Raw genomic sequence first — 22794 nt, 5'->3', positions numbered from 1 at the left:
TGTAATATTTAAATAATAAAGAAAATAAAAAAGTATTTTTTAACATTGATATTGCTTGCATTACAACCATAAAATTTTAAATGGTCTTATTTGGTTATTTTTTTGCCTCAGTGCTGAGAAGAAAATAAATATACAGCAATACAAAAGTATTACTGTAGCTAAGATGCATCCACTGATATCAGCAGATAGGCAAGTCCTGTGTGATGCTACCATTTGAATGGCCCATGAACCAGCTGGAACATAGGTCTACAATGTGTAGTGCAATGAAATATTTAAAATATTTATGTATTTTTTATAAGAATATATGGATTTTTATGAAAAATAACTGTATTTATGTTATATTTCTTAACCACTTCAAATATTCACTTATGCAGTTACACCCCTTGCTATCATCAAGGTTTTGTTAGTTCTATTACTTGCTAAAAGTATACTAGTTTGAATATGGCCCAAAACTTCAACATTTAAAGAAAACTTGTTGTAATTCATATTTTATTGACCATTTTGTTGTGACTGTTGAGCTTCTTAGGTCTACTGTTACCGTGCTGTAAAGGTAGCCAAGATAACCACTCCGAGTACCAAGTTAAGCGATGTGGCATTGACGGCACTGCTCACCTTATTTCACTGTGCTTTGAGCTGAGCAATGTAAAAAAAATCCATTTATATCATGTCAATTGCAAATTATACCACCACATAAGAGCTCAGATATTTATACCCATTAGGCAAATATGTAATGTTGACTGTGAATTTGCAAATTTATCGACATGTATAACAATGGAAATAAAAAAAAGTTTAACACTACTTGGAAGCTGTTAGGTTGAGTCTGAGATTTTGGATGATGTAAAAAGAATCATGCAGTGCCTCATTTGAGAGTGGCTGTACATAGTCCCTGTATGTCTGTTGCATTTACAAGAAGTTTATCTGCTGTTACATAGATATAGTGAGTGAAGTAAGGATGTAGTGGAGTAGCATTGTATTAACTGCAACTAGGCAATCTGTATAATTGCCATTGTTTGGTGGTATTTATTGTTAATTGATTTTCAATTATTTTTTCAGGTTTCTTGAATTATGCTTCAAAGATTACTAAGAAAAACAGTTAAGAAGGCAAATAATCAGGATACTGGAAACACAACTTCTCAAAATTTGACTCAAGAGGTATCAGGAATATCCATGAATATAGAAAATGCGATGATGGACAAGCTGGAAAATGTATCTGTTTCATCTGTTGCACAGACACCTGTTGAGCATATTGCAGAATCTGTGTCTAGATTTGATGATAAAAACAAATTGGTGCAGTTTGGGCTTGACTTAATGGACCAGGAATGTCAAGTTTCAGAGTGTGTTGATGACATTGAGAAGAAAGTCAATGAACATGATGTACCTGTTGTTGTTGGGCATTCTGCATCTAGTGATACACTAGAATTCTGCGTAAAAGTGATTGATCAAAATGATGAAAATGCTGAATTGTGTAACTTCTCATCAACTAGCTCTATGTCTAAAAGTTCTGATGATAACATTTCGATGTCTTTGCCCGCAATAAATAATGGCCCATTGTCTAAAGAATGTGATTCGGTTCTCTGTGATTTACAGAGATCTCTGGATGGAAGTGAGGAGTGCAAAATGCATCAGTACTCAGAAGTCGAAACTTATGTCAATGAAGTTACTCGAACAGTAGAGAACAACCATGGTAGCCAGAATAATAATGCCATGTGTGAAAGTTCAAGTGAAGACGACAGTGATGTAGCAGACAGCAAATCGAGTGAAAGTACAGATAAAAGGACTTGTGATCCAGAAATGTTTTCAGCGACTGGAGCTGGGTTTGCGATGCATAAATGTAAATCAGACAGTGGTTTACATGCTTTTGTTGACAATAAAGATGGGCAAAGCATGTCAGTGAAGCATGCACTTTCTCATAGCTTTCTTTCTATGTCTATGTCTAGCAAAGATTTAAGTGGTAATGAAGAAACTAGTGGCTTTGGAATAAAATTTAATGAAAGTCTACATTCAGTTGCTAAGGATACTGAGGCTGAAGTCTTTTGCTGTAGAAATAAGGAAAGTATAGAGCCAAAATTAACAGGGAAACCAAAGAGTGAAGATGATCTTTTGAACAGTTGCGGTGTTGATAGAGAATGTTTGAGAAATGTTTCCACACCTGTCATGCCCAAAGGAAGTGTTGTTGGAAATGGAAATGAAGTAAAAAGTGCTAGGTCAGATTATGTTTTTCCAAGTCTTGAAAACAACAGCGACAATGAGGTTAACATCTCTAATGAGAAAAACTCTGAGCCTTTGGAATGGAAAGTAAAAGATGTTGAGGAGGTTTCCAGATTAGTTCCAGAGCCATGTTTAGAAAAGGTACATAGCTCTGAATTCGCACAAGTATTTGTTGAGAGAGCTACTAATGGTATACCTAATTATGCATCAGAAATTCCATCAAAAGACATTTACAATATGTTTAGTGAAAATGCACCGAGTCACAGTGAGAGTAGAGGTAACATTAAGACTTGTGTAGAAAGTGTTAAACCTGTAAAGAGGTCACGAAGTCGAAGGAAGAAGCATTTATCTGAATCAGCAAGCTTGTTAAAGATGTCAGTAGATAGTGATGAGGAAACTAAATATGGATTGAAACCGAGAAGAGAGCTATTTACAATTTACTCTACTTGTCATAATTGTGCTTGCTGCACTTATTCTTGCTTGTACAATTATTCTGGATTGCTTTGTACCCTATTTGGTAAGCAGTACATATTTGCTGAAATACAAGGTGTTCCTATGTTAGTTTGCTTGCATGAGGAGAATCTGGAGGCCAGTATTAAAAACTGCTGCAAATTACTGTGGCGAGAACAGTCTCCTCTTGTAATGTCACATATTGAAGATGGTGTGGAGGTGATGTTTGATGCAGTGCTGATGCCAGAATTAAACAGATTTGTTGCTTTGGTTGTCTGGCACACTTGTAAGCCAAGTGTTGCCACTTTGCCAAAGGAAGAATATCTTATGTTTTTGGAAGAGGTAACTGGATTTCAAGTGCAGTTGGTCAGTTTAAATGCCAAGAAGACAGGAGTTGAGACTGGTGTTGTCAAGGCCACCATAGATGGTCAAGAAGAAACTGTTCTTTTTTCAGCTGAAGTGGTGTTTCTCAATGGTGCAAAAGTGTCAAATCATGTTGATCTGCTTAGTTTTTTCCAGTATGCAGCAACCAAAATATATGTAACAGTGAACAAATTCTTTCTCACTGGATCTTGTGATAAATATGTATATATACCAACTTGTATTTGGAGAGGTTCAAAGCCAAGTAATTTATTACTGAATCCTCCTGTTAATCGATCAAAACTTTATAACCCTCATGTTAGTGGGACCTTGCCACAGGAACTAGAACATTATTCCACATTGCATTGTGATGTTCCTTGTACACTATTCTTGTCTGAGGGTGGAAGAGATTTTACGTCATCAGAGAGAAGTTTTCATTTGAAATTTATTCTAGATAACAAAGTACAGTTACTAGAATGCTCTTTGGATAGATTTTACTGTAAAAACAGGCATGTTGCTCTTATTGGTTCATGTCTGGCTTTTTCAACCATTGTGAAAGCTCATATTCTGCAGCATCGTTTTGAGGAGAACGTTGAAAAATTTGAAGTCATCATGGTTCAGGTTCCTGAAGAGATCGTTGCTGCTACCCTGTCCAAGTCTGATACATCATTAAATACTGTCCAGAAGTTAGGAGTTACAGATAGGGGAAGGAGTGAGACTCCAGACAACTTTGTTAAGGATCCAAGTCTTGTAAGTTCCCTCAAGTCATCATCTGCATCACCCTCATATATTGACCAAAATACTGAGTGCTCTAATCTTACACTTACTGAAAGACCTACTGCATCACGAGAAGTGCACCCTTCCAATAATTATGCATGTGATGTACTTACTTGTAAGTCGCAGTACCATGATCCGTCCACTTTGGATAAAGGGACTCCTTCATCCTTCCGCTTCAGCTTTAATTTACCTCAATGCTCTTCACATGATAGCTTGTCTGAGATTGCTGCAGTCAAGGAAGACAACACTTCAAGTATGCAGTTGTGTAAAAGTAATAGAGCTGTCTTCGGTAACTTTTCTTCATCCAAGGTGGGATGCACAATTAAGTCACCCCAAAGTGAAGGTGATAGGTTGCTTGCTATTGTTAGTGATAATTCCAACAGTTTATCAAAATCTTCTGAGCCTGGTTCAGCATCTGCTAAATTGTGTGATTCATCTTTGTCTCGCACTCAGCTGGCAACTCTTCCAGGTACGCCATTGCCCAACAGTAATGATAATTCATTTCGTCTACCTCTTGAGATTGATATTCCTCACATTTCACCAGCAGAACATTCAAATTGTTCCTCAGCTTCTCTACAGTACTTTTCTCCTGTATTGGGCAGTCCAATGTCCTCTTGTAGTTCATATACTTCCTTGAGCCAAGTATCAAGTACTAAAGCAACTACTACTAAGAAAATTTGCTTACCTTACTTACCTGCAGGGCAATGGTCATTTGGGATGCCAGTGCCAGCGAGTGTTAGCAACAAAGTAGATTCTGGTTCTTCAGAAAATAAGGTAAAAGTTAATACAAAAACATCAGCTTCTTACAGTGAAGTGGTTCAAAAACCTTCAAAATCAGAACCTTCATCTAATGTCAGTATTGCAAATCAGTGTCAGAATCCACCACAAAGTGTAAACAATGCCAAGGGTAAAAGTGGTGAAGGATCATCAGGAAAGGTCATTATCTACAAGGCATTGTGTACAGTAAAAAAGATTGCTGCTAAGACTGGTATTCTCATAGTAAGGGGAAACATACTCTCCGTGAGTTATCCTAAGGCATATTTTCACAGCAAAGTTTTATATGCTAATGGTGCTTCCTTGACCGGGGGCGATGTTAATGTGTTCAAGCCACGTATTGAGCCTTTAATGAATAAGGAGTGGACATGTTTGTTACAACAGTGCAAGCCAATAAACACAAGCGGAGTTAATGTTAAATTGTCAGCCTTGTTGATGTGGATAGGAGCAGTGCCACAGGCGAGATTTGCAGAACTCCAAAAATATTACAAAATCACAAATGTTGTGCCTTTAAAGCAGTTAAAGCCAAATGTTGAGACAGCTTCAAGAGCAGCGCAAGGTGGGCCAACGAAAGTCGTACCAACGGTACCCAGTCCTAAGGTAAATTCCATGTTAGTTTTTGGTTGAAGAAAAAATTTAAATATTTTTTCCCTTCCTGTTTTCATTCCTATGAGGATAAAAACTTTTGTCTTTTACATGGATGCAACATTGTCAGCAGCTGGTTTGGTCATTTGAAGTGGTAATAGAGTGGTCAGTTGTTCATTTTTGTTATTGGCTTCAAGCTATGCAGGCCAGGCACTTGGACCCAGAAAGGTTATTCACTGCTATCAAAACTGTATGTTAAAAATAAAGATGTCAGTTGAAGAAGATTACTGTTCACTCACATATTCCGTCATATTTAACATTTATGGTAAAGAATGGTGTGAATAATCTGTATTTCAGTTTTGATCAATAGGTATTCTCTAACTATTGAAACTCGAATGTATTATATATATCAATTTCAATTAATCAGTAGAGATCTGTAACTGGTTTTCATCTAACTTAAGAATTATTTGTTACAAGTTTTTCCTATTAACCACCATAAAAGCACCAAAACTTTGCCTAAAATGCTTGTGAAATGTTAAAAGCATTTTGCTCCAAGCTAATTTCCTCAAGCCTTCAGCGCTCGTCACCCCTTACTTTAGCAAACAGCCCCCTCCCCCTTTCCAAAATCCTGGATCCGCCACTGGCATTGGGGAAAGTAAGTGGATCCTTAAAATCCTGGAAACAGGATGTAAGCACTGCATGGTCTATTGTATGTCAAAGTATTCATGGGGGATAGGTACCAGACCCCTCCCACGAATAGTTAAAACCCCTATAAAAATGCTAACATACGACTGCCTCTTATGTTAGCTAAAACTCAAGAAAAACCCACTAAAAATGTTTATACCTGGTTTTTTAGTAGTTTTATCACAAAAAATGCATTTTTATACATTCAACTTACCTGTCAGATATATACTTAGCTATTGACTCCGTCGTGCCGACAGAATTTCGAATTTCGCGCACACGCTACAGGTAGGTCAGGTGATCCACCGCGCTGCCGCTGGGTGGCAGGAATAGGAACCATTCCCGTTTTCCATCAGATTTTTTCTGTCGGCCATACTGATAACATCGTTGTTGGTATCTCCGGCTGGATTTCGTTTTTGAGTTGCAATTGATCTTCGTTTTGGACCTTTTGGTGACGTATTTGGATCGTTGTATTGGCATACGCTATTGTGGACCGTTATTGGAATTTGTCTTGGATTTTTCATCATGATGTCTGATTCTGGAAGTGTAGTGAGAATGTGTGTGAATGCAGGGTGCAAGGTGAGGATGCCGAAACCTTCAGTTGATCCTCATACTGTCTGTAGAATATATAGGAAGTATGAATGCTCGATCAATAACACTTGTCGTGAATGTGAGAGTTTGAGTGCTGAAGGGTGGAAGTCTATAACTTCTTATTTGAAGAAGTTAGAGAAAGACCGGTTAAGGAAGTCTTCTTCCAAAACCAAGCCTAGCTCTCTTTCTTCGAGTGAAATGGTGAGTAATTATGTACCCTCATCTAACATTATGAATGCTCCTTCTAATGTTTCAGGACTTTCTCCTAATGCAGATCCTACTAATTCTGCTTCGGAGATCGCAAGCCTTAAAGCAGCGCTTATGAAAATGGAGCATAAAATGGCTGCCATAGAAGGTAAGCAAAATTTTAGTGCTGTGGAAAGTGATGTGAATGTCCCCAGTGAAGTGGAGGAGGCGTCTGATTGGCTTCACAACGCTCCCAGGCCTAGACCTCTTTCAAGCTCCCAAGCCCAGAGGAGAAGGAATGTCGAAAGCCGTACGGAGGTTGTGGAGAATCCCCACTAGTCAGACGTCTCTTCGGCAGGATCTGTGACATCCCAGACTGCCAAAGAACGCATTAGAAAAAGCGTTCTTCGTGAATGTTTTTCTTCATCCGAGAATTCGTCACCCAAAAGAGGATGGAGATCGGCGGATCATTCTCGTCCCCTGAAGAGGATCTGGGAAGAAACTGGAATTAACTCGAGTCCAGAACGTTTTTCGGAGGATTCCCCGACGGAAAATAAGAAAGCAAAAGTTTTGCCTTCTCCTGCTGAGTCGTGGAGAATGGAGAAAGAATCCTCTCCTTTAACTCATTTAGATCAAAGGGAGGAAACAACTAAGATTTTGAAAGATATGCAGGAGTTCATTGCTTCCCTGGTCGGGGTTCTTTCCCGAGATCCTTCCAGAAGAAAGGATAAGTATCTTCCGGTGAAGAAATCGAGGACACCTTATTTTCAACCTCCCAGGAAAGAAGTTTATTCTTCGGATGAAGAGTCTGTCTTTCACAGACCCACGAAATTACGAGTTCATGGCGCGCTTTCGGGGCGCGAGGCGCCAGCCAGGTGTGAGGCTCTGGTCAAGCGCAAACCAACATCAGGACAAGAAGATGGATTTATTGATAAAGAACAACCTTTTGAGAGTAGGAAAAGTTTATCAAAGGAAGCTATCGAGCGTGAAGCGCCAGCCAGGCGCGAGGCGCCAACCAGGCGTGAAGCGCCAGCCGCGCGCGAGGAGACAACCAGGCGCGAGGCGCCAGCTGATAAGGAAATGCAAGTTGAGCAGGAAGTTGCTAGCAGGAGATCTTTATTGAGACGTATGTAATATCTTCGGATAGCAATTCTCCTGCAAATAGGAGCCCGAATCAGAATAGAGCGAATCGAATTCCACAAAGAGAACCTTGTACATCGAAGGTTTCTACTTCAAGGTCTCAAGATAAATTAGTGGATAGGAAAGAGAGAGCTTCTAGATCGGCTAGCCTCTCTCCTTCTAGGAGTATCTCTCCTAAGGAAAAAGATTCCCATTTAAGGGCTCACTCTCCTTCCATGATGGAGTTGGAAGACGTGTCGGAGGAAGAAACCCCGAATAATGAGGGCGTATCCAATTACAAAGTATTAGCGTCTCTGCTTCTTCAAGAGTTTGGAGATTCCCTAAGCCCGGCAGCTCCTCCCTCTCCGAGATCTTTGTTCTCGAGTACGAAGACTCCTAAGTCGTCCTCATACTTAAAGATGAAACCAGCTATTTCAATGAAAAAAGCTCTTCAATCATTAAACAACTGGATGAATGTGAAGAAGGAGGCTCAGAAAACAGTTTTCTGCTCTCCTCCTTGTAAACTCGGAGGGAGGAGAGGAATTTGGTATAAGACGGAGGAAGCGATGGGTCTTATGCTGCCATCTTCAGCAGAAGCGGATTTTTCTAGCTTAGTCGAAGCATCAAGAAGGCATGCATTGAACTCAGCGAAGGCTTATTGGAGCATGTCGGAATTGGATCAGCACCTTAAGGGGCTTTTTCATGTACTAGAAGTTTTTAACTTCTTGGATTGGTCCCTTGGAGTGCTGGCCAAAAAGGCGAAAGAACCGGACGTTTTGGAACCCAAAGTTTTACATAGTATTTTATCCTGTATGGATAAGGCGGTTCAAGATGGTTCGGGAGAATTGACATCTCTGTTCGGTGCTGGAGTAGTGAAGAAGAGATCGTTATTTGGTTCATTCCTAACCAAAGCCGTGTCCCCTTCACAGAGGTCAGCCCTTTTGTATGCTCCTCTATCGGAGCATCTTTTTCCTTCTCTCTTGGTGAAGGATATTGCAAAGTCGCTGGCTGAGAAAGCAACCCAAGATCTCTTGGTTCAGTCTACCAAGAAAGCAAGACCAGCGGTACCAGTGGCTAAGAAGACTACTCGTACTCCGGTAGTGCCCTTTCGGAGAGGTTCCACCTCTCGACCTCCAACAAAAAGGAAGACAACAGAGAAGCAAGGAAGGTCTTCCTTTCGGGCCTTTAAGAAAACAAAGTAGCAGCAAAATCCTCCAAACTTCTGTAGGGGCCAGACTCCTAAACTTTGTAGGAGCCTGGGCAATAAGGAAAGCCGACCCTTGGACGTTAGCAGTCTTGGAAAAGGGCTACATCATACCTTTTCAGGACAAACCACCTTTGTCAAAAGTTCCAAAGGAACTGTCGGCGAAGTACAAGGACCCTGTGCTGAGAGAGACACTTCTTCAGATGGTGATAGCGATGAAGGACAAGGAAGCAATAGAGGAGGTTCAGGATCCTTCCTCCCCGGGGTTTTACAACCGCCTATTTTTAGTACCAAAGGCATCAGGGGGATGGAGACCAGTCTTGGATGTGAGCATCCTGAACCGTTATGTGGAAAAGAAAAAGTTCTCGATGGAGACTTCTGCCTCGGTGCTTTCAGCCCTGCGAAAGGGAGACTGGATGGTCTCTCTGGACCTGCAGGATGCCTATTTTCACGTTCCTATTCACCCATCGTCGAAGAAGTATCTCAGGTTCGTGATACAAGGAAAGGTCTTTCAGTTCAGGGCCTTGTGCTTCGGCCTCTCCACCGCTCCGCAGGTATTCACGTACCTGATGCGGAACGTGGCCAGATGGCTACATCTGGAGGGCATAAACGTCTCTCTTTATCTAGACGATTGGCTGATAAGAGCAAAATCCCAGAAACAATGTTTGGAGGATCTACGGAAGACACTCGATTTGACGAATTCGTTAGGACTACTCGTGAATCTCGAGAAATCGCAGATGGTCCCCAGTCAGGACTTAGTCTATTTGGGGATTCAGATGAATTCTCGGGATTTTCGGGTTTTTCCGTCCCAAGAAAGGATTCTGCGAGGGATTCAGAAAGTTACGTCCTTTCTAAAGAAAGAGAAGAGTTCAGCCAGAGAGTGGCTAAGCCTTCTAGGGACTCTTTCTTCCCTAGAACAATTTGTGTCCCTAGGAAGACTTCATCTACGACCACTACAATTCTTCCTAAAACAATCATGGACTTGGAAGAAGGGACGTCTGTCGGACACTTTTCCTGTGACATTAGAAGCGAAGAGACACCTGAAGTGGTGGCTGCTCCCGCTAAAAAAGAACGAGGGAGTGTCTCTAGAGGTTCGGAACCCAAACCAAACCTTGTTCTCAGACGCTTCAGAGACGGGATGGGGAGCGACTATAGGGGCAAAAGAAGTGTCGGGCAGATGGGAGAGAGAACAGAAGGACTGGCATATAAACGCCAAAGAGCTATATGCAGTGTTCCTGGCACTGAGATTCTTCGAATCAGAAGTAAAAAATCAAGTGATCCAAGTCAACGCAGACAATACCACGGCATTGGCTTATATAAAAAAACAAGGGGGGATGCATTCGTTCTCCCTTTACGAGATAACGAGGGACCTGCTGTCATGGACGGAGGAGAGGAACATTACACTCCTAACCAGATTTGTGAAAGGAGAAAAGAATGTGAGAGCAGACAGGCTCAGCAGAACAAACCAAGTTCTCCCCACGGAGTGGACTTTACACAAGCAGGTTTGTCAAAGTCTATGGAACCTGTGGGGAAGGCCACAAATAGATTTATTTGCGACATTCCTTTCAAAAAGGATAGAAAACTTCTGCTCCTCAGTCGAAGACCCGAGAGCGATAGCGGTGGATGCCATGCTACTGGAGTGGTCAGGACTCGACACTTACGCCTTCCCTCCATTCAAGTTGCTAGGAGTGGTGATGAAGAAATTCGTAGCATCAACAGGGACGAGACTAACACTCATCGCCCCGTTTTGGCCATCCCAAGATTGGTTCACAGAGGTACAGGAATGGACAGTAGACTACCCAAGATCTCTTCCAAACAGGATAGATCTTCTCAGACAACCCCACTTCGAGAGGTACCATCAAAACCTCCCCGCTCTCGCTCTGACTGCCTTTCGACTATCGAAAGATTGGTCTGAGCGAGAGGCTTTTCAAGCAAAGCTTCGAAAGCAATTGCTTGAGCCCGAAGATCGTCAACTATTCGGGCCTACCAATCGAAGTGGGATGTGTTCAGAAGATGGTGTAGGAAGAATAAACTGTCCTCCTCCGATACCTCTGTGACCAGTATAGCAGATTTTCTGTTATTCTAGAGAGAGGAAGCCCATCTTTCAGTTTCTACCATAAGAGGATACCGAAGCATGCGCTCGGCGGTTTTTAGAAATAGAGGATTGAATTTGGCAGAAGATAAAGATTTACATGATTTAATAAGGTCGTTTGAAACCTCTAAATCTATATCCTCAGTTCCTCCAAGCTGGAATCTGGATGTAGTACTCAAGTTCCTCTCGTCAGAAAAGTTTGAACCTCCCGACCGTGCCTCGTTCAGAGATTGGACGAGAAAGTGTATTTTCCTCATAGCCTCAGCGACGGCTAAGAGAATCAGTGAAATCCATGCCCTAGATTCTCGGGTGGGTTTTAAGAAAGACGCGGCTATCTGTTCTTTCCAAACTTTATTTTTAGCAAAAAATGAAAACCCTTCGAAACCCTGGCCAAGGAGTTTTGAAGTGAAAAGTCTTTCAACTTTGGTGGGAGACGAAATTGAAAGAACTTTATGCCCAGTTAGAGCTCTTAAGTTCTATCTTAAAAAGAAAGAAGAGCTACGGGCATGTAAACAAAGTTTATGGTGCGCAGTGCGGGATACGAAAAGACCAATGTCCAAAAATGCGTTGTCATATTTTGTTAGAAGTGTGATTTCGGAAGCTCACAGTGTATGTGCAGACGATTCCTATAAGTCACTGCGAGTAAAAGCTCATGAGGTAAGAGCTGTGGCAACGTCATTATCTTTCCAGAAGAATATGTCTATGAAGGATATTATTAATGCGACCTATTGGAGATGCAATTCGGTATTCACATCTCACTATCTTAAAGATGTTAGGATTACCTGTGAAAAGTGCTTCTCTCTGGGTCCTTTTGTGTCTGCGGATACAGTGCTGGGACTAGGGACGCATACCGATCCTTAACTGAAAATATTAAATTTGTTTATGCAAAACCATACCTTTGAGATAGGTTCTAAGTTTCTTCTTACATGACGGCTAGATGTCGCACGGGCGGCCATTGCCTTGGATAAGTAAGGAACTGTGAGTTTATCTTACAGGATGGGCTATACTGTAGGAGACTGTGTCTTTGATCGTACGTAAATCTTCCCTTTCCTTGAGGCAGGTTTTTGGTTTACTACTAATAAGGGTGCTAGTTGTCGCACAGGCGGCCGTTATCCTTGTCAGTAAGGAACTGCGAATGTGCCTTATAAGCGGAGTTATACTAAAGACTTTGTCTAAAATCTGTACATGAACCTCCCTTTTGAGACAGTATCAAGGTTTTCTGCTGGCATGAGCACTTGACGTTGCACAGGCGGCCGTTGCTTTTGCCAGTAGGAGGCTCTGAATAGGTCTTGAAAGCGGGGTTGTACAAAAATTTTAAATTTTGATTTTATATTTCGTAATTAAGTGATGTGTGAGATAATTGTGTTTGAGTTTTTTTGGTTGTTTGCAAGGGGTTCGGGGATGATTCCTTGCAATCTTAGAAATAATATGGTGTTAGGTTAAGATGATCGGGATCGGTATTGTGCTCCTTAGAGAAAAAGGTTCTTGTCATATAAGTGGATTGAAACCCTTTGACATAGCCCTTATAGGATCGGCCAAGTAAGTGGATAAGACCCCTTTGGCAGACCTACAAGAACTCTTAGCAATAGATCAATTTCTCGCTGAGGCTCTTGAGACTAAGCAGACTCCTGGGTATTAATCATGAAGTCTTCAGTCTAAACAGGTAGGAACCAAGGTTTTATTTAATTATTGCCTACAACGAATGTTGTGATTTCTGTTCAAATCAGTTATTAGCTGTCTTTTACCCACCTCCAATGGTGTGAATCAGCTAAGTATATATCTGACAGGTAAGTTGAATGTATAAAAATGATATTGTTATGATACAATAAAGTTTTATACATACTTACCTGGCAGATATATACAATTAATTGCCCACCCATCCTCCCCTCAGGAGACAGATGGTTTAAGAAAAAATTTGATGGAAAATGGGAATGGTTCCTATTCCTGCCATCCAGCGGCAGCGCGGTGGATCACCTGACCTACCTGTAGCGTGTGCGCGAAATTCGAAATTCTGTCGGCGTGACGGAGTCAATAGCTAAGTATATATCTGCCAGGTAAGTATGTATAAAACTTTATTGTATCATAATATCATTTTATGATTAAATTGATAAAAAAACCAGGAATTTGTGAATATTTCTCATAGAAAAATACAGCGAATAGACAAATTGTCATCAAATAATGGGGATATATGTTCACTGTACAGACATGGAAGGGGCTAGAAAGCTCTGTTGGAACAAGTGAAGGAAGGCTAAGGGCAAGGTGTTTGGAGGAAACTGTAGAAAGAATGGACCGTAACTATTACGTAGTTACAGGCATTACACTGTTGAGGGAGGAAAGAAATTATTTGGAAGCACAAAGTAGCTAGAAAAGATGGGAAGTAGGTTATTTGAATGGTGCAAAGTGCATCAATGATAAAATTGCTTAAATTTAAGAAGATAATTATCATTTATTATTCGGAAGATAAACCTATTCATATGGAACAAGCCTACAGAGTCCATTGACTTGAAATTCACGTTTCCAAAGAATATGATGTCCATTAAGAGGAAGTTAAGGGGAATAAAGAAAGAAGAGATCTCACTTGTTTAAAAAGGATAAAAATAATCAATTAACAAATTGATAAAAAATGTATTAAAGTGCATTGAGAATTATTATGTTAGGTAGGCTCTAACACATGTATTTTCTGGCAAACATTTTGTGGCAGAAAATGCAAAATTTTCCCATATCTCATAAATTGTACTGTTTATTTCACCTACATAAACTTATTTTGGGTACTTTTTAATGTTATTGTAAAGAGCAATCATTTAGCTGTTAATTAAATAAAATTAAGCAGTCTACCTTGAAAATTGTTGGAGGTATGCATATGTAAACAAAAAAGTTTCATAGAGATTATTCTGCACGTAGTGAGTGGGTGAATGTTACTTGTATTATGGAAAAGGTGATGCTACTTGCTCATTCACTTGTTCTTATTTTCCCTACTTTACTTACAACTTTTTGCATTGCAATAACTTGGTAATTTAACTGGGTAGCTATGGATAAAAAACGAAGACTTCGCAAATATTTTTTTGGCAAGTTTTTTGGGGAGAAAGTGTTAAATTTGTTTGTATCTTGTAATTTCTACTCATAATTCCACCTAAGTAATAGTTATTTTCGGGAGATGTTTTTATGCCATTGTATAGAAAATTCATTTTGTTGCAAAATTGTAACAAATTCAGCTGTCTACTCGAAAATTGTTGGAGCTACTCATCTTTGAACGAAAAAAGGTATTCACACTTACCGCTTGAGTCACTGCTGCTTCCCATAGATGTAATTGTTTATAAGGGTCATGAGCATAAGTGTTAATGTCATTCATGTTGATCTTTATTAAAGTGCATTGTATGATTTGCTTTGTACTTTCACAGCCACAACCTGTACTCCTGAGAGGACTTGTTGTTGCGGTAGAGTCAACTGCTGGGAAACTCAAATCAGTTGGGTCAGGCAACAAAGAAACCCAGTTCACAAGAAAAATTTGCTTTCTCTACAATATCTGCCTTGAAAAAGTTTGCCTGAAGGATGTTCTTCCTTGCGGTAAGGTCGTTGTTTGTTTTTGTTTTGAAATGTAGATGACTTGCTCATGTATTATAAAATCGAGGTTGCTGTGTTTGTGTGTTGCTTAGTTTGTAAATCTTAGAAGTTCAAGAAATTTTGATGCTTAAAGTCAGCTGTCTTGCAGATTCTTTTTTTTATACAGGTGTTGTAATTTCAAACTGATATTTTCCCAATGCTTTTAAAGGTGGTGTGTAGTGGCAGTTTGCTCAGATATGGAAAAAAGCAGTTGAAACATCTGCATAATTGGCAGAATATTATTAGTTTTAGGTAGTTTAAGCAGACCACTTAGCAAATATATTAGGCTCTCACAGGGTCTGGAAAGAAGGTTTAGCTTGTATTGATTAAAATCTTAAAAAATTCAGATCTTACTGCACCTTGCAGTTGCTTAGGTAGAATACAGGATAGTTCCAATTTTTATTACCTCATAGGCAGAACCAGCCTACCAACATCATCTTTTATTGATTTTGAGTTAAGGGCAATTTACCTCCAGCTGTCTCAAATCCATGCCAAGTTTCCCTCCTGAATCCCAGTCAGTGCCACTGCATACATTAGTTCCCTTCACATTTACGAAGGTACTTGGCGTTAGTAAAGCAGTGGTTTGAGACTAATTAAGCATGCAATATTAATTTTTTTTTAGAAGTAGGTATTTGATTTTGTAAAATGTCAGTTATTGCTAAAATTAAGGTTCCTCTGATCTTCCCAAATCCACTAAGAGCAAAGCTTTTGAATTGAACGGAAATGTGTGTGCGTGTGCATGTGCACGCACATGTACTTAGCCAAGCGCTCACGTGTGAGTGTACTCTGACATAATGTCAGTCCTCATCATGCAGATTGCAGTACTTTCTAATTAAGCAAGTTTTTAAGTCTGTCTGCCCTTAGAGTATTGAAATAACATCCCAAATTATATATGTCTGCCACTAGAGTATTGAAATAACATCCCAAATTATATATGTCTGTCCTTAGTATTGAAATAGTATCCCTAATTATATAATGACATACATATATACTTTCTTTACATTGTTTTCATTAGTGAAAGTTCTAATTAGTAATCAAAATCTCTACTGGCTCATGTTTGATATCACACATTATCTAATGTTAATAAACTAAAGTTTTCTACATGAACTTCCCTGCCAGATATATACTTAGCTTTATGTCTCTGACGTCACGACAGAAAATTCAAAACTCACGGCACACGCTACAGGTAGGTCAGGTGATCTACCTTACCCGCCGCTGGGTGGCGGGTGTAAGAACCAGTCCCCCTTTCTTGTCAGATTTTTTTCTGTCGCCGGCTGGACAACACCTGTTGTTCAGTCCTTACGATAGTTAGATTCTTTCTCGTTGCTGACGAATTGGATTTTGGTGAAGTACCCTTTATTTGTTGGCTTGGCATACGCTTTTGGATTGTTTTTTGGATTTTCTTTTGGATTTTTCTCTGGATTAATAATCATGGATGATTCTGAGGTTAAGAAACCTTCTTTATTTGGAGTTTGCTCAGTGAGTGACTGTAAAGTGAGGCTTCCAAAGGCTGCTTTGGATCCTCACTCCGTATGTATGGTATGTAGGGGGAATGAATGCTCTTTCGTTAACCCTTGTAAAGAGTGCGAGAGTTTGGATGAAGATGGATGGAAGGCTCTTTCTTCTTATTTACGGAAGTTGGAGAAGGATAGGGCGCGCAAGGCTTCTTCAAGGAGCTCAAGTAGATCTAGAGTCAGTGAAATGGATGTTGAGAACCCTGTAGCAGAAGTAGTTCCTTCTCTTGTTTCAGCCCCTGCGCCCAGCTTTGAACCCGAAGATTCGTTTTCGGAAGTTGCTTCCGGGAGAGCCTCGATCAGGAGTAAGGAGAGCTTCGCTCGCTCTCGACAAGGTAAGAGTGACAGTGCAAGTGATCAGTGCAGTGCCCCTAGTGCAGTGGAGGGTGCGTCTGACCGGCTCACTAACGCATCCAGGCCTAGACCTCTTCCAGACTCCCAGACCCAGTGGAGGAGGAAAGTCGAAAGCCGCAGGAAGGTTAGGGAGAACCCCCACCGGTCAGGCGTCCCCTCGGCAGATCCTGTTGCTCGTTCCCAGGCTGCCTTGGATTGAGCCAAGAAGGAATTATTGCGCCAGTGTTTCTCGTCATCTTCGTCTCCTTCTCCTAAGCGTAGATGGAGCGCCTCGGAGTCGTCTCACCCTCTCAAGAGGCCCTGGAAAGCACCTTGCGCCCTTCCTTCCAGCCCCGAATCCTTCGCGGAAGAACCGGAAGGGGAACGCAAGAGAGCCAAGAATTCTTCTATTTACGCTTCTCCTGTTCGGTCTCGGACTACGTCTCCTGTAGAGGAATTCAAGAGGTCTCCTGCGCGCATCTTGGCGGGTCTGCAGGCGCAGATTGCGGCTTTAGCAGATTCTATTGCTGGGTCTTCTCATCGTCGGAAGGACGCCTCGCTTCCGGTGAAGAAGTCAAAGAACGTCTCTTCTGCTCGCTCTCCTCCTGCCAGAGAAGTTATTGAGCCTCGTAGTAGGACGTCAGAAGTGCAGGTTGATGTTCGGGATCACTCTCCGAGTAGGCTCTTCTCTCTCCCCAGCAAGAGTATTGAGCATGTCAGGCGCAAGGAGCCTGACAGGCGCTTTCCTCAGGATTTCCGCTCCTCTTCAGTTAAGCGTCAAGAGCTTGACAGGCGTCAAGAGCCTCGTACTCGTCAGGAGCGAAGGAGGAGTTCTTCGCCTGGTAGCCGCTCTCCTTTTGACGGGCGCTCAGAGCCTAGTAGGCACCAGTGGAGGCATTCCTCTCCGTTTGATCACTCCCGATTGGATAGGCGCACAGAGCCTTGTAAGCGCCGTGCTTCGAACAGGGACTCTTCCGTGGAAGTTTTTTCTCCCCGTGGCCGGCGTCAAGAGCCTGGTAGGGGTTTTGAGTCTGACAGGCGCCAAGAGCCTGGCAGGCGTATTGAGGATGGCAGGCGCCAAGAGCTTAGCAGGCGCAGAGAGCCTGATAGGTGCTCTCCCTTGTCCAGGCGCTCATCTGTGGACTTAGACTTTACTTCCGACAGGCGAGCTTCCGCTAGTAGGCGCTCCCCAAGTAGGCGCTCTCCTAGTAGGCGCTCTCCAAGTAGGCGCTCTCCTAATAGGCGCTCTCGAAGTAGGCGCTCTCTCTGTAGGCGCTCTCCCTGTAAGCGCTCTCCATGTAGGCGCTCTCCCAGTGGACATTCTCCCAGTAGGCGCTCTCCGAGGAAAAGCTCTCCTCCTTGCAGTAGAACTTCTAGCGTCATTCGTCTGAAGAGTATCTTGGGGATTCTGAGGAAGATTTGCCCAAGGATGCTTCAGTTTCGTCGTACAAGAGACTGACCGACCTCCTCTTGCAAGATTTTGGGGAGTCTCTTTCGGCCGTTGCTCCTCCGTCACCTCCGTCCTTATTTTCAATGACCAATACGGCTAAGAAGTCTTCAGTCGTTAAGATGAAACCGACAGTGTCGATGAAGAAGGCTCTCAAGAACTTCGACGATTGGTTGGTCTCGAAGGAGGAGAAAGGGAAGACCGTATTTTCTTTTCCCCCTTCCAAACTTACGGGAAAGATGGGGTTCTGGTACGAGTCAGGAGAGCCCTTGGGTCTGACTCTTCCCTCTTCGGCAGACTCGGACTTCTCTTCGTTGGTTGATTCCGCACGTCGCTCGGCGCTTAATTCTGCGAAGACGACGTGGGGTATGAGCGAGTTAGATCACCTTCTGAAGGGAATGTTCCGGGTCTTAGAAGTTTTTAACTTTCTTGACTGGACCCTTGGAGTCATGGCTAAGAGGACTCTTTCTCCTGAAGACCTTCACGCGGTGCTGTCTTGTATGGACAAGGCAGTGAGAGACGGATCCGGGGAGATAGCTTCCCTTTTTGGCGCAGGAGTAGTAAAGGAAAGGGCGGTTTTCTGCTCCTTTCTTACCAAGGCTGTTTCCCATGCACAGAGAACTTCCTTGTTGTACTCTCAACTTTCTCCGCAACTCTTCCTGAAGAAAATAATCAATGACATTTCCAGCTCGTTGTCAGCAAAAGCAACGCAGGATATGCTGGCTCGTTCTGCTAGGATCCCGAAACCTTCGTTCCAGCAGAAAACGAAGGACACTCAGAGTAGGCAAGAGCCCTTTCAAGGAGGCCCTTCGTCCCGCACTTCTTCCTCCAGAGGTTCGAGACCACCTAGAAGAGGAAGGACCTTCTCTCGGTCTATTAGGGCCAAAAAATAGCTCTCGTGTCCTCCAGACAACTGTGGGTGCCAGACTTCTGAATTTTGCAGACCACCACACCACACCAAGGGAGCTGGTGGCCAAATACAAAGACCCTCTCATGAATCAAGCCCTCGCTCTTGCAGTAGAGCTGATGTTGGAGAAAGAGGCAATAGAGATGGTAGAGGACCCTCTTTCCGCGGGTTTCTACAACCGTCTGTTCCTTGTTCCCAAGAACTCAGGAGGATGGAGGCCGGTTCTGGACGTAAGCGCCCTGAACGTCTTTGTGAAGAAGAGGAAGTTCGCTATGGAGACGACTTCATTAGTCTTAGCAGCTCTTTGTCCCGGGGACTGGATGGTGTCACTGGACCTTCAGGACGCTTACTTCCACGTGCCGGTCCATCCTTCGTCACGCAAATTTCTAAGATTCATGTGGGGAGGGAACGTTTTTCAGTTCAGGGCCCTATGCTTCGGCCTTTCCACAGCCCCCCAAGTCTTCACAGGGCTGATGAAGAACGTCGCTCAGTGGCTTCATCTCGAGGGAGTGAGGATTTCCCTCTACTTGGACGATTGGCTAATCAGGGCCAAGTCCAAGGAGAAATGTCTGGAGGACTTACGTTTAACGTTGAATCTAGCAGCTTCTCTGGGTTTGCTAGTGAATTTCGAGAAGTCACAGCTAATCCCCAGTCAAAATCGTATCTATCTGGGGATTCTGATGGCTTCTCAGGTTTTTTGGGCGTATCCTTCCCCAGAGAGGATAACCCGATGTGCGGAGGATGTCGCAACCTTTCTAGAGAAAGATGTATGCACAGCGAGGGAGTGGATGAGTCTGTTGGGGACACTCTCCTCGCTGGAGCAATTCGTTTCTCTAGGGAGGTTGCACCTCAGACCCCTACAGTTCTTCCTGACGAGGAACTGGAACCGAAGATCTCAAGGTCTAGACTTTGCGTTCAAGATTTCGCAAGTGGTAAAGGAGGATCTCCGTTGGTGGCTAGACCCTCTCCGGTTCAAGGAAGGCCTTTCCTTGCATGTTCGGAGCCCCAGCCTAGTGTTATATGCAGACGCATCGGACATAGGTTGGGGAGCTACTCTCGGGTCGAGAGAAGTGTCAGGCACCTGGATGGGGGATCAGGTGTCCTGGCACATCAACAGGAAAGAGCTAACAGCGATTTGGTTCACTCTCAAAACCTTCGAACCCCTCGTAAAGGGAAAGTCAGTTCAGATCAACTCGGACAACACCACAGCCCTGGCTTACATTCGGAAACGGGGGGACTCACTCTTTCTCCCTGTATGAGACAGCGAGATTGCTCCTCCTGTGGTCGGAGGAGAGGAAGATAAGTCTTCTCACCAGGTTCGTACAGGGAGAAAGAAATGTCAGAGCGGATCTGCTAAGCAGAAGGAATCAAGTCCTTCCCTCAGAGTGGACTCTGCACTCGGACGTATGCCAGGAGCTGTGGAGGACGTGGGGCAGGCCCCATCTCGATCTCTTTGCGACCTCCAGGAATGCAAGGATAGATCTATACTGCTCCCCTATTGCGGACCCAAGAGCTGTGGCAATAGATGCATTCCTGATGGATTGGAAAAACCTGGATCTTTACGCGTTCCCGCCTTTCAAGATTCTAGAGGAAACGTTAAGGAAGTTCGCAGCTTCAGAAGGAGCGAGGATGACTTTGATAGCTCCGTTCTGGCCCGCCCACGACTGGTTCACAGAGGTACTGGAATGGCTGGTGGATGTTCTAAGATCCCTTCCACTAAGAGTCGATCTGCTCAAACAGCCCCACTTCGACAGGTTTCACAAGAACCTCCCCGCTCTCAGTCTGACTGGATTCAGACTATCAAGAGTCTCGTCTGAGCTAAGGGCTTTTCGGCAAAGTCTGCAAGGGCTATTGCCAATGCACGTAGACCTTCCACCTCCAGAGTCTACCAGTCGAAGTGGGATGTTTTTCGACGTTGGTGCAGGACTCATAAAGTTTCCTCCTCCAGTACCTCTGTGACTCAGATAGCAGATTTCCTTCTCTTCCTGAGAGAAAAATGCGGGTTAGCAGTCTCTACCATCAAGGGCTACAGGAGCATGCTTTCTTCAGTTTTTCGTCACAGAGGATTAATCATATCCGAAGATAAGGACCTCCATGACTTAATCAAATCGTTTGAGACAGTTAAAAGAACCTCTTGCTTAGTCCCTAGCTGGAATCTAGATGTCGTACTTCTCTTCCTGAGGTCCTCAAAATTCGAACCTCCCCATACAGCTTCGTTCAGAGACCTCTCGATGGAGACTCTTTTTCTCTGTGCGTTAGCTTCAGCGAAGAGAGTCAACGAGCTGCAGGCTCTAGAAGGTGAGGTAGGTTTCCAAGGAGGCTCCGCGGTTTGCTCTTTTCTTCCGGCTTTCCTAGCCAAGAATGAAAACCCATCTTCACCGTGGCCCAGGAGCTTCGAAATTAAAAGCTTATCCTCCTTAGTTGGGACAGAAGAGGAGAGATCTCTTTGCCCAGTGAGAAGCCTGAAATTTTATCTTCAGAGGAAGAGAAGACTTGGTGCTAATGCAAGCAATCTCTGGTGCTCAGTAAGGGACCCCAGTAGGCCCTTATCTAAAAATGCCCTCTCATTTTTTATCAGGAATGTTATTAGAGAAGCCCACACATCGTGCAATCAGCAACAATTTAGTCTTCTGAAAGTCAAGGCGCACGAAGTAAGGGCCATCGCGACGTCTTTGGCTTTCAAGAAGAACATGTCATTGCAAAACCTCATGAAGGCCATGAAAAGTGTTTTGGGCTAGGCCCTTACGTATCGGCGGATTCAGTGCTGGGGCAGGGAGCTGAAACACATCCTTTTTAATCTTTTTCCCTGTTAGTTTTTGATATTGAGTTTTTTGGTTGTACGAAGGAGGTTGCAGGAGGCAGCTCCTTCTTTCGTATACTAATATTTGTAATTGGTTAGGTGATCGGTTGTGCTTGAGGCTCCTTGCGTTTGGTAGTGATAGGCTCTGTCACGTAAGCGGGTTGTTCCCCATTGACCAGACCCTGTTTGGATTCTGCCAAGTAAGTGGACTCAGTTCCCATTGGTAGACCCAAAGAGTTCTTCAGCTACAGGTCACGCCCTCGCTGAAACTCTTTAGGCAACGCACACTAATAGACAGTAACTATGAAGTCTTTTGCCTAGATCAGGTAAGAACCAAGGGTATATATTTTATTCCTTTAACATGTGTTGTCCCCACTTTCTAGGTGAGTATGTGTCTCTTTCCCTCCACCAAGGGTGTCAATCAGCTAAGTATATATCTGGTAGGGAAGTTCATGTACAAAAATGATATTGTTAGTATACAATAAAGTTTTGTACATACTTACCTGGCAGATATATACGATTGATGGCCCGCCCAGCCTCCCCTCAGGAGACAGGTGGAAGAAAAAATCTGACAAGAAAGGGGGACTGGTTCTTACACCCGCCACCCAGCGGCGGGTAAGGTAGATCACCTGACCTACCTGTAGCGTGTGCCGCGAGTTTTGAATTTTCTGTCGTGACGACAGAGACATAAGCTAAGTATATATCTGCCAAGTAAGTATGTACAAAACTTTATTGTATACTAACAATATCATTTTTACTGTATTAATTTTTGTGTTACTTTTGTGTTATAGCATAGGAGGAATTGATTCTTTATATGTACTTCATATGGGAATTCCTATTCTGTTCACAGGGCTAGAGGTGATATATGAGGAAGTGAACGGAAAAGTGAAGAAGGTCATTTTAGAGGGATCTTATAGAGATGCTGATTTGCTGGATCCTGCCACTCGCTACAAGTTACTCAAATCCTGGTGTGAGCAGTACAGTGTTCCTAGTGTTTCTACAGATATATTGGTAAGATTACTGTCAAAGTCATCCTTAATTTTAACCTGTGTATTGAATAAGTTTAAAGTGCATTTGCAAGTAAAAAAGCACATTTACTTCATCAGTTCCATTCTTTATAAGAGCAGTGTGCATTCCAGTTCCAGCTGGCAGCTCATGCATTTTCA

General features: G+C 42.9%; 1 protein-coding gene across 1 annotated transcript in view; it reads left to right on the top strand.

Annotated features, from left to right (window-relative positions):
- The first annotated feature begins 1013 nt into the window (after positions 1 to 1013).
- The window catches only part of LOC135226436 (uncharacterized), a 31143-nt gene continuing 9362 nt past the window's right edge, over positions 1014 to 22794 (top strand). Inside the window, exons 1-3 of the mRNA XM_064265994.1 lie at positions 1014 to 5169; positions 14426 to 14591; positions 22479 to 22639. Coding sequence (XP_064122064.1) covers positions 1066 to 5169; positions 14426 to 14591; positions 22479 to 22639 — 4431 coding nt within the window. The 5' untranslated portion in view covers positions 1014 to 1065. The remainder of the gene's footprint in view (positions 5170 to 14425; positions 14592 to 22478; positions 22640 to 22794) is intronic.

Source organism: Macrobrachium nipponense, chromosome 14 (genome assembly GCF_015104395.2).
Source record: "Macrobrachium nipponense isolate FS-2020 chromosome 14, ASM1510439v2, whole genome shotgun sequence".
NCBI lineage: Eukaryota > Metazoa > Arthropoda > Malacostraca > Decapoda > Palaemonidae > Macrobrachium > Macrobrachium nipponense.
The sequence above is the reverse complement of the archived record's forward strand: the minus strand, read 5'-3'. Positions and strand labels throughout refer to the sequence as shown.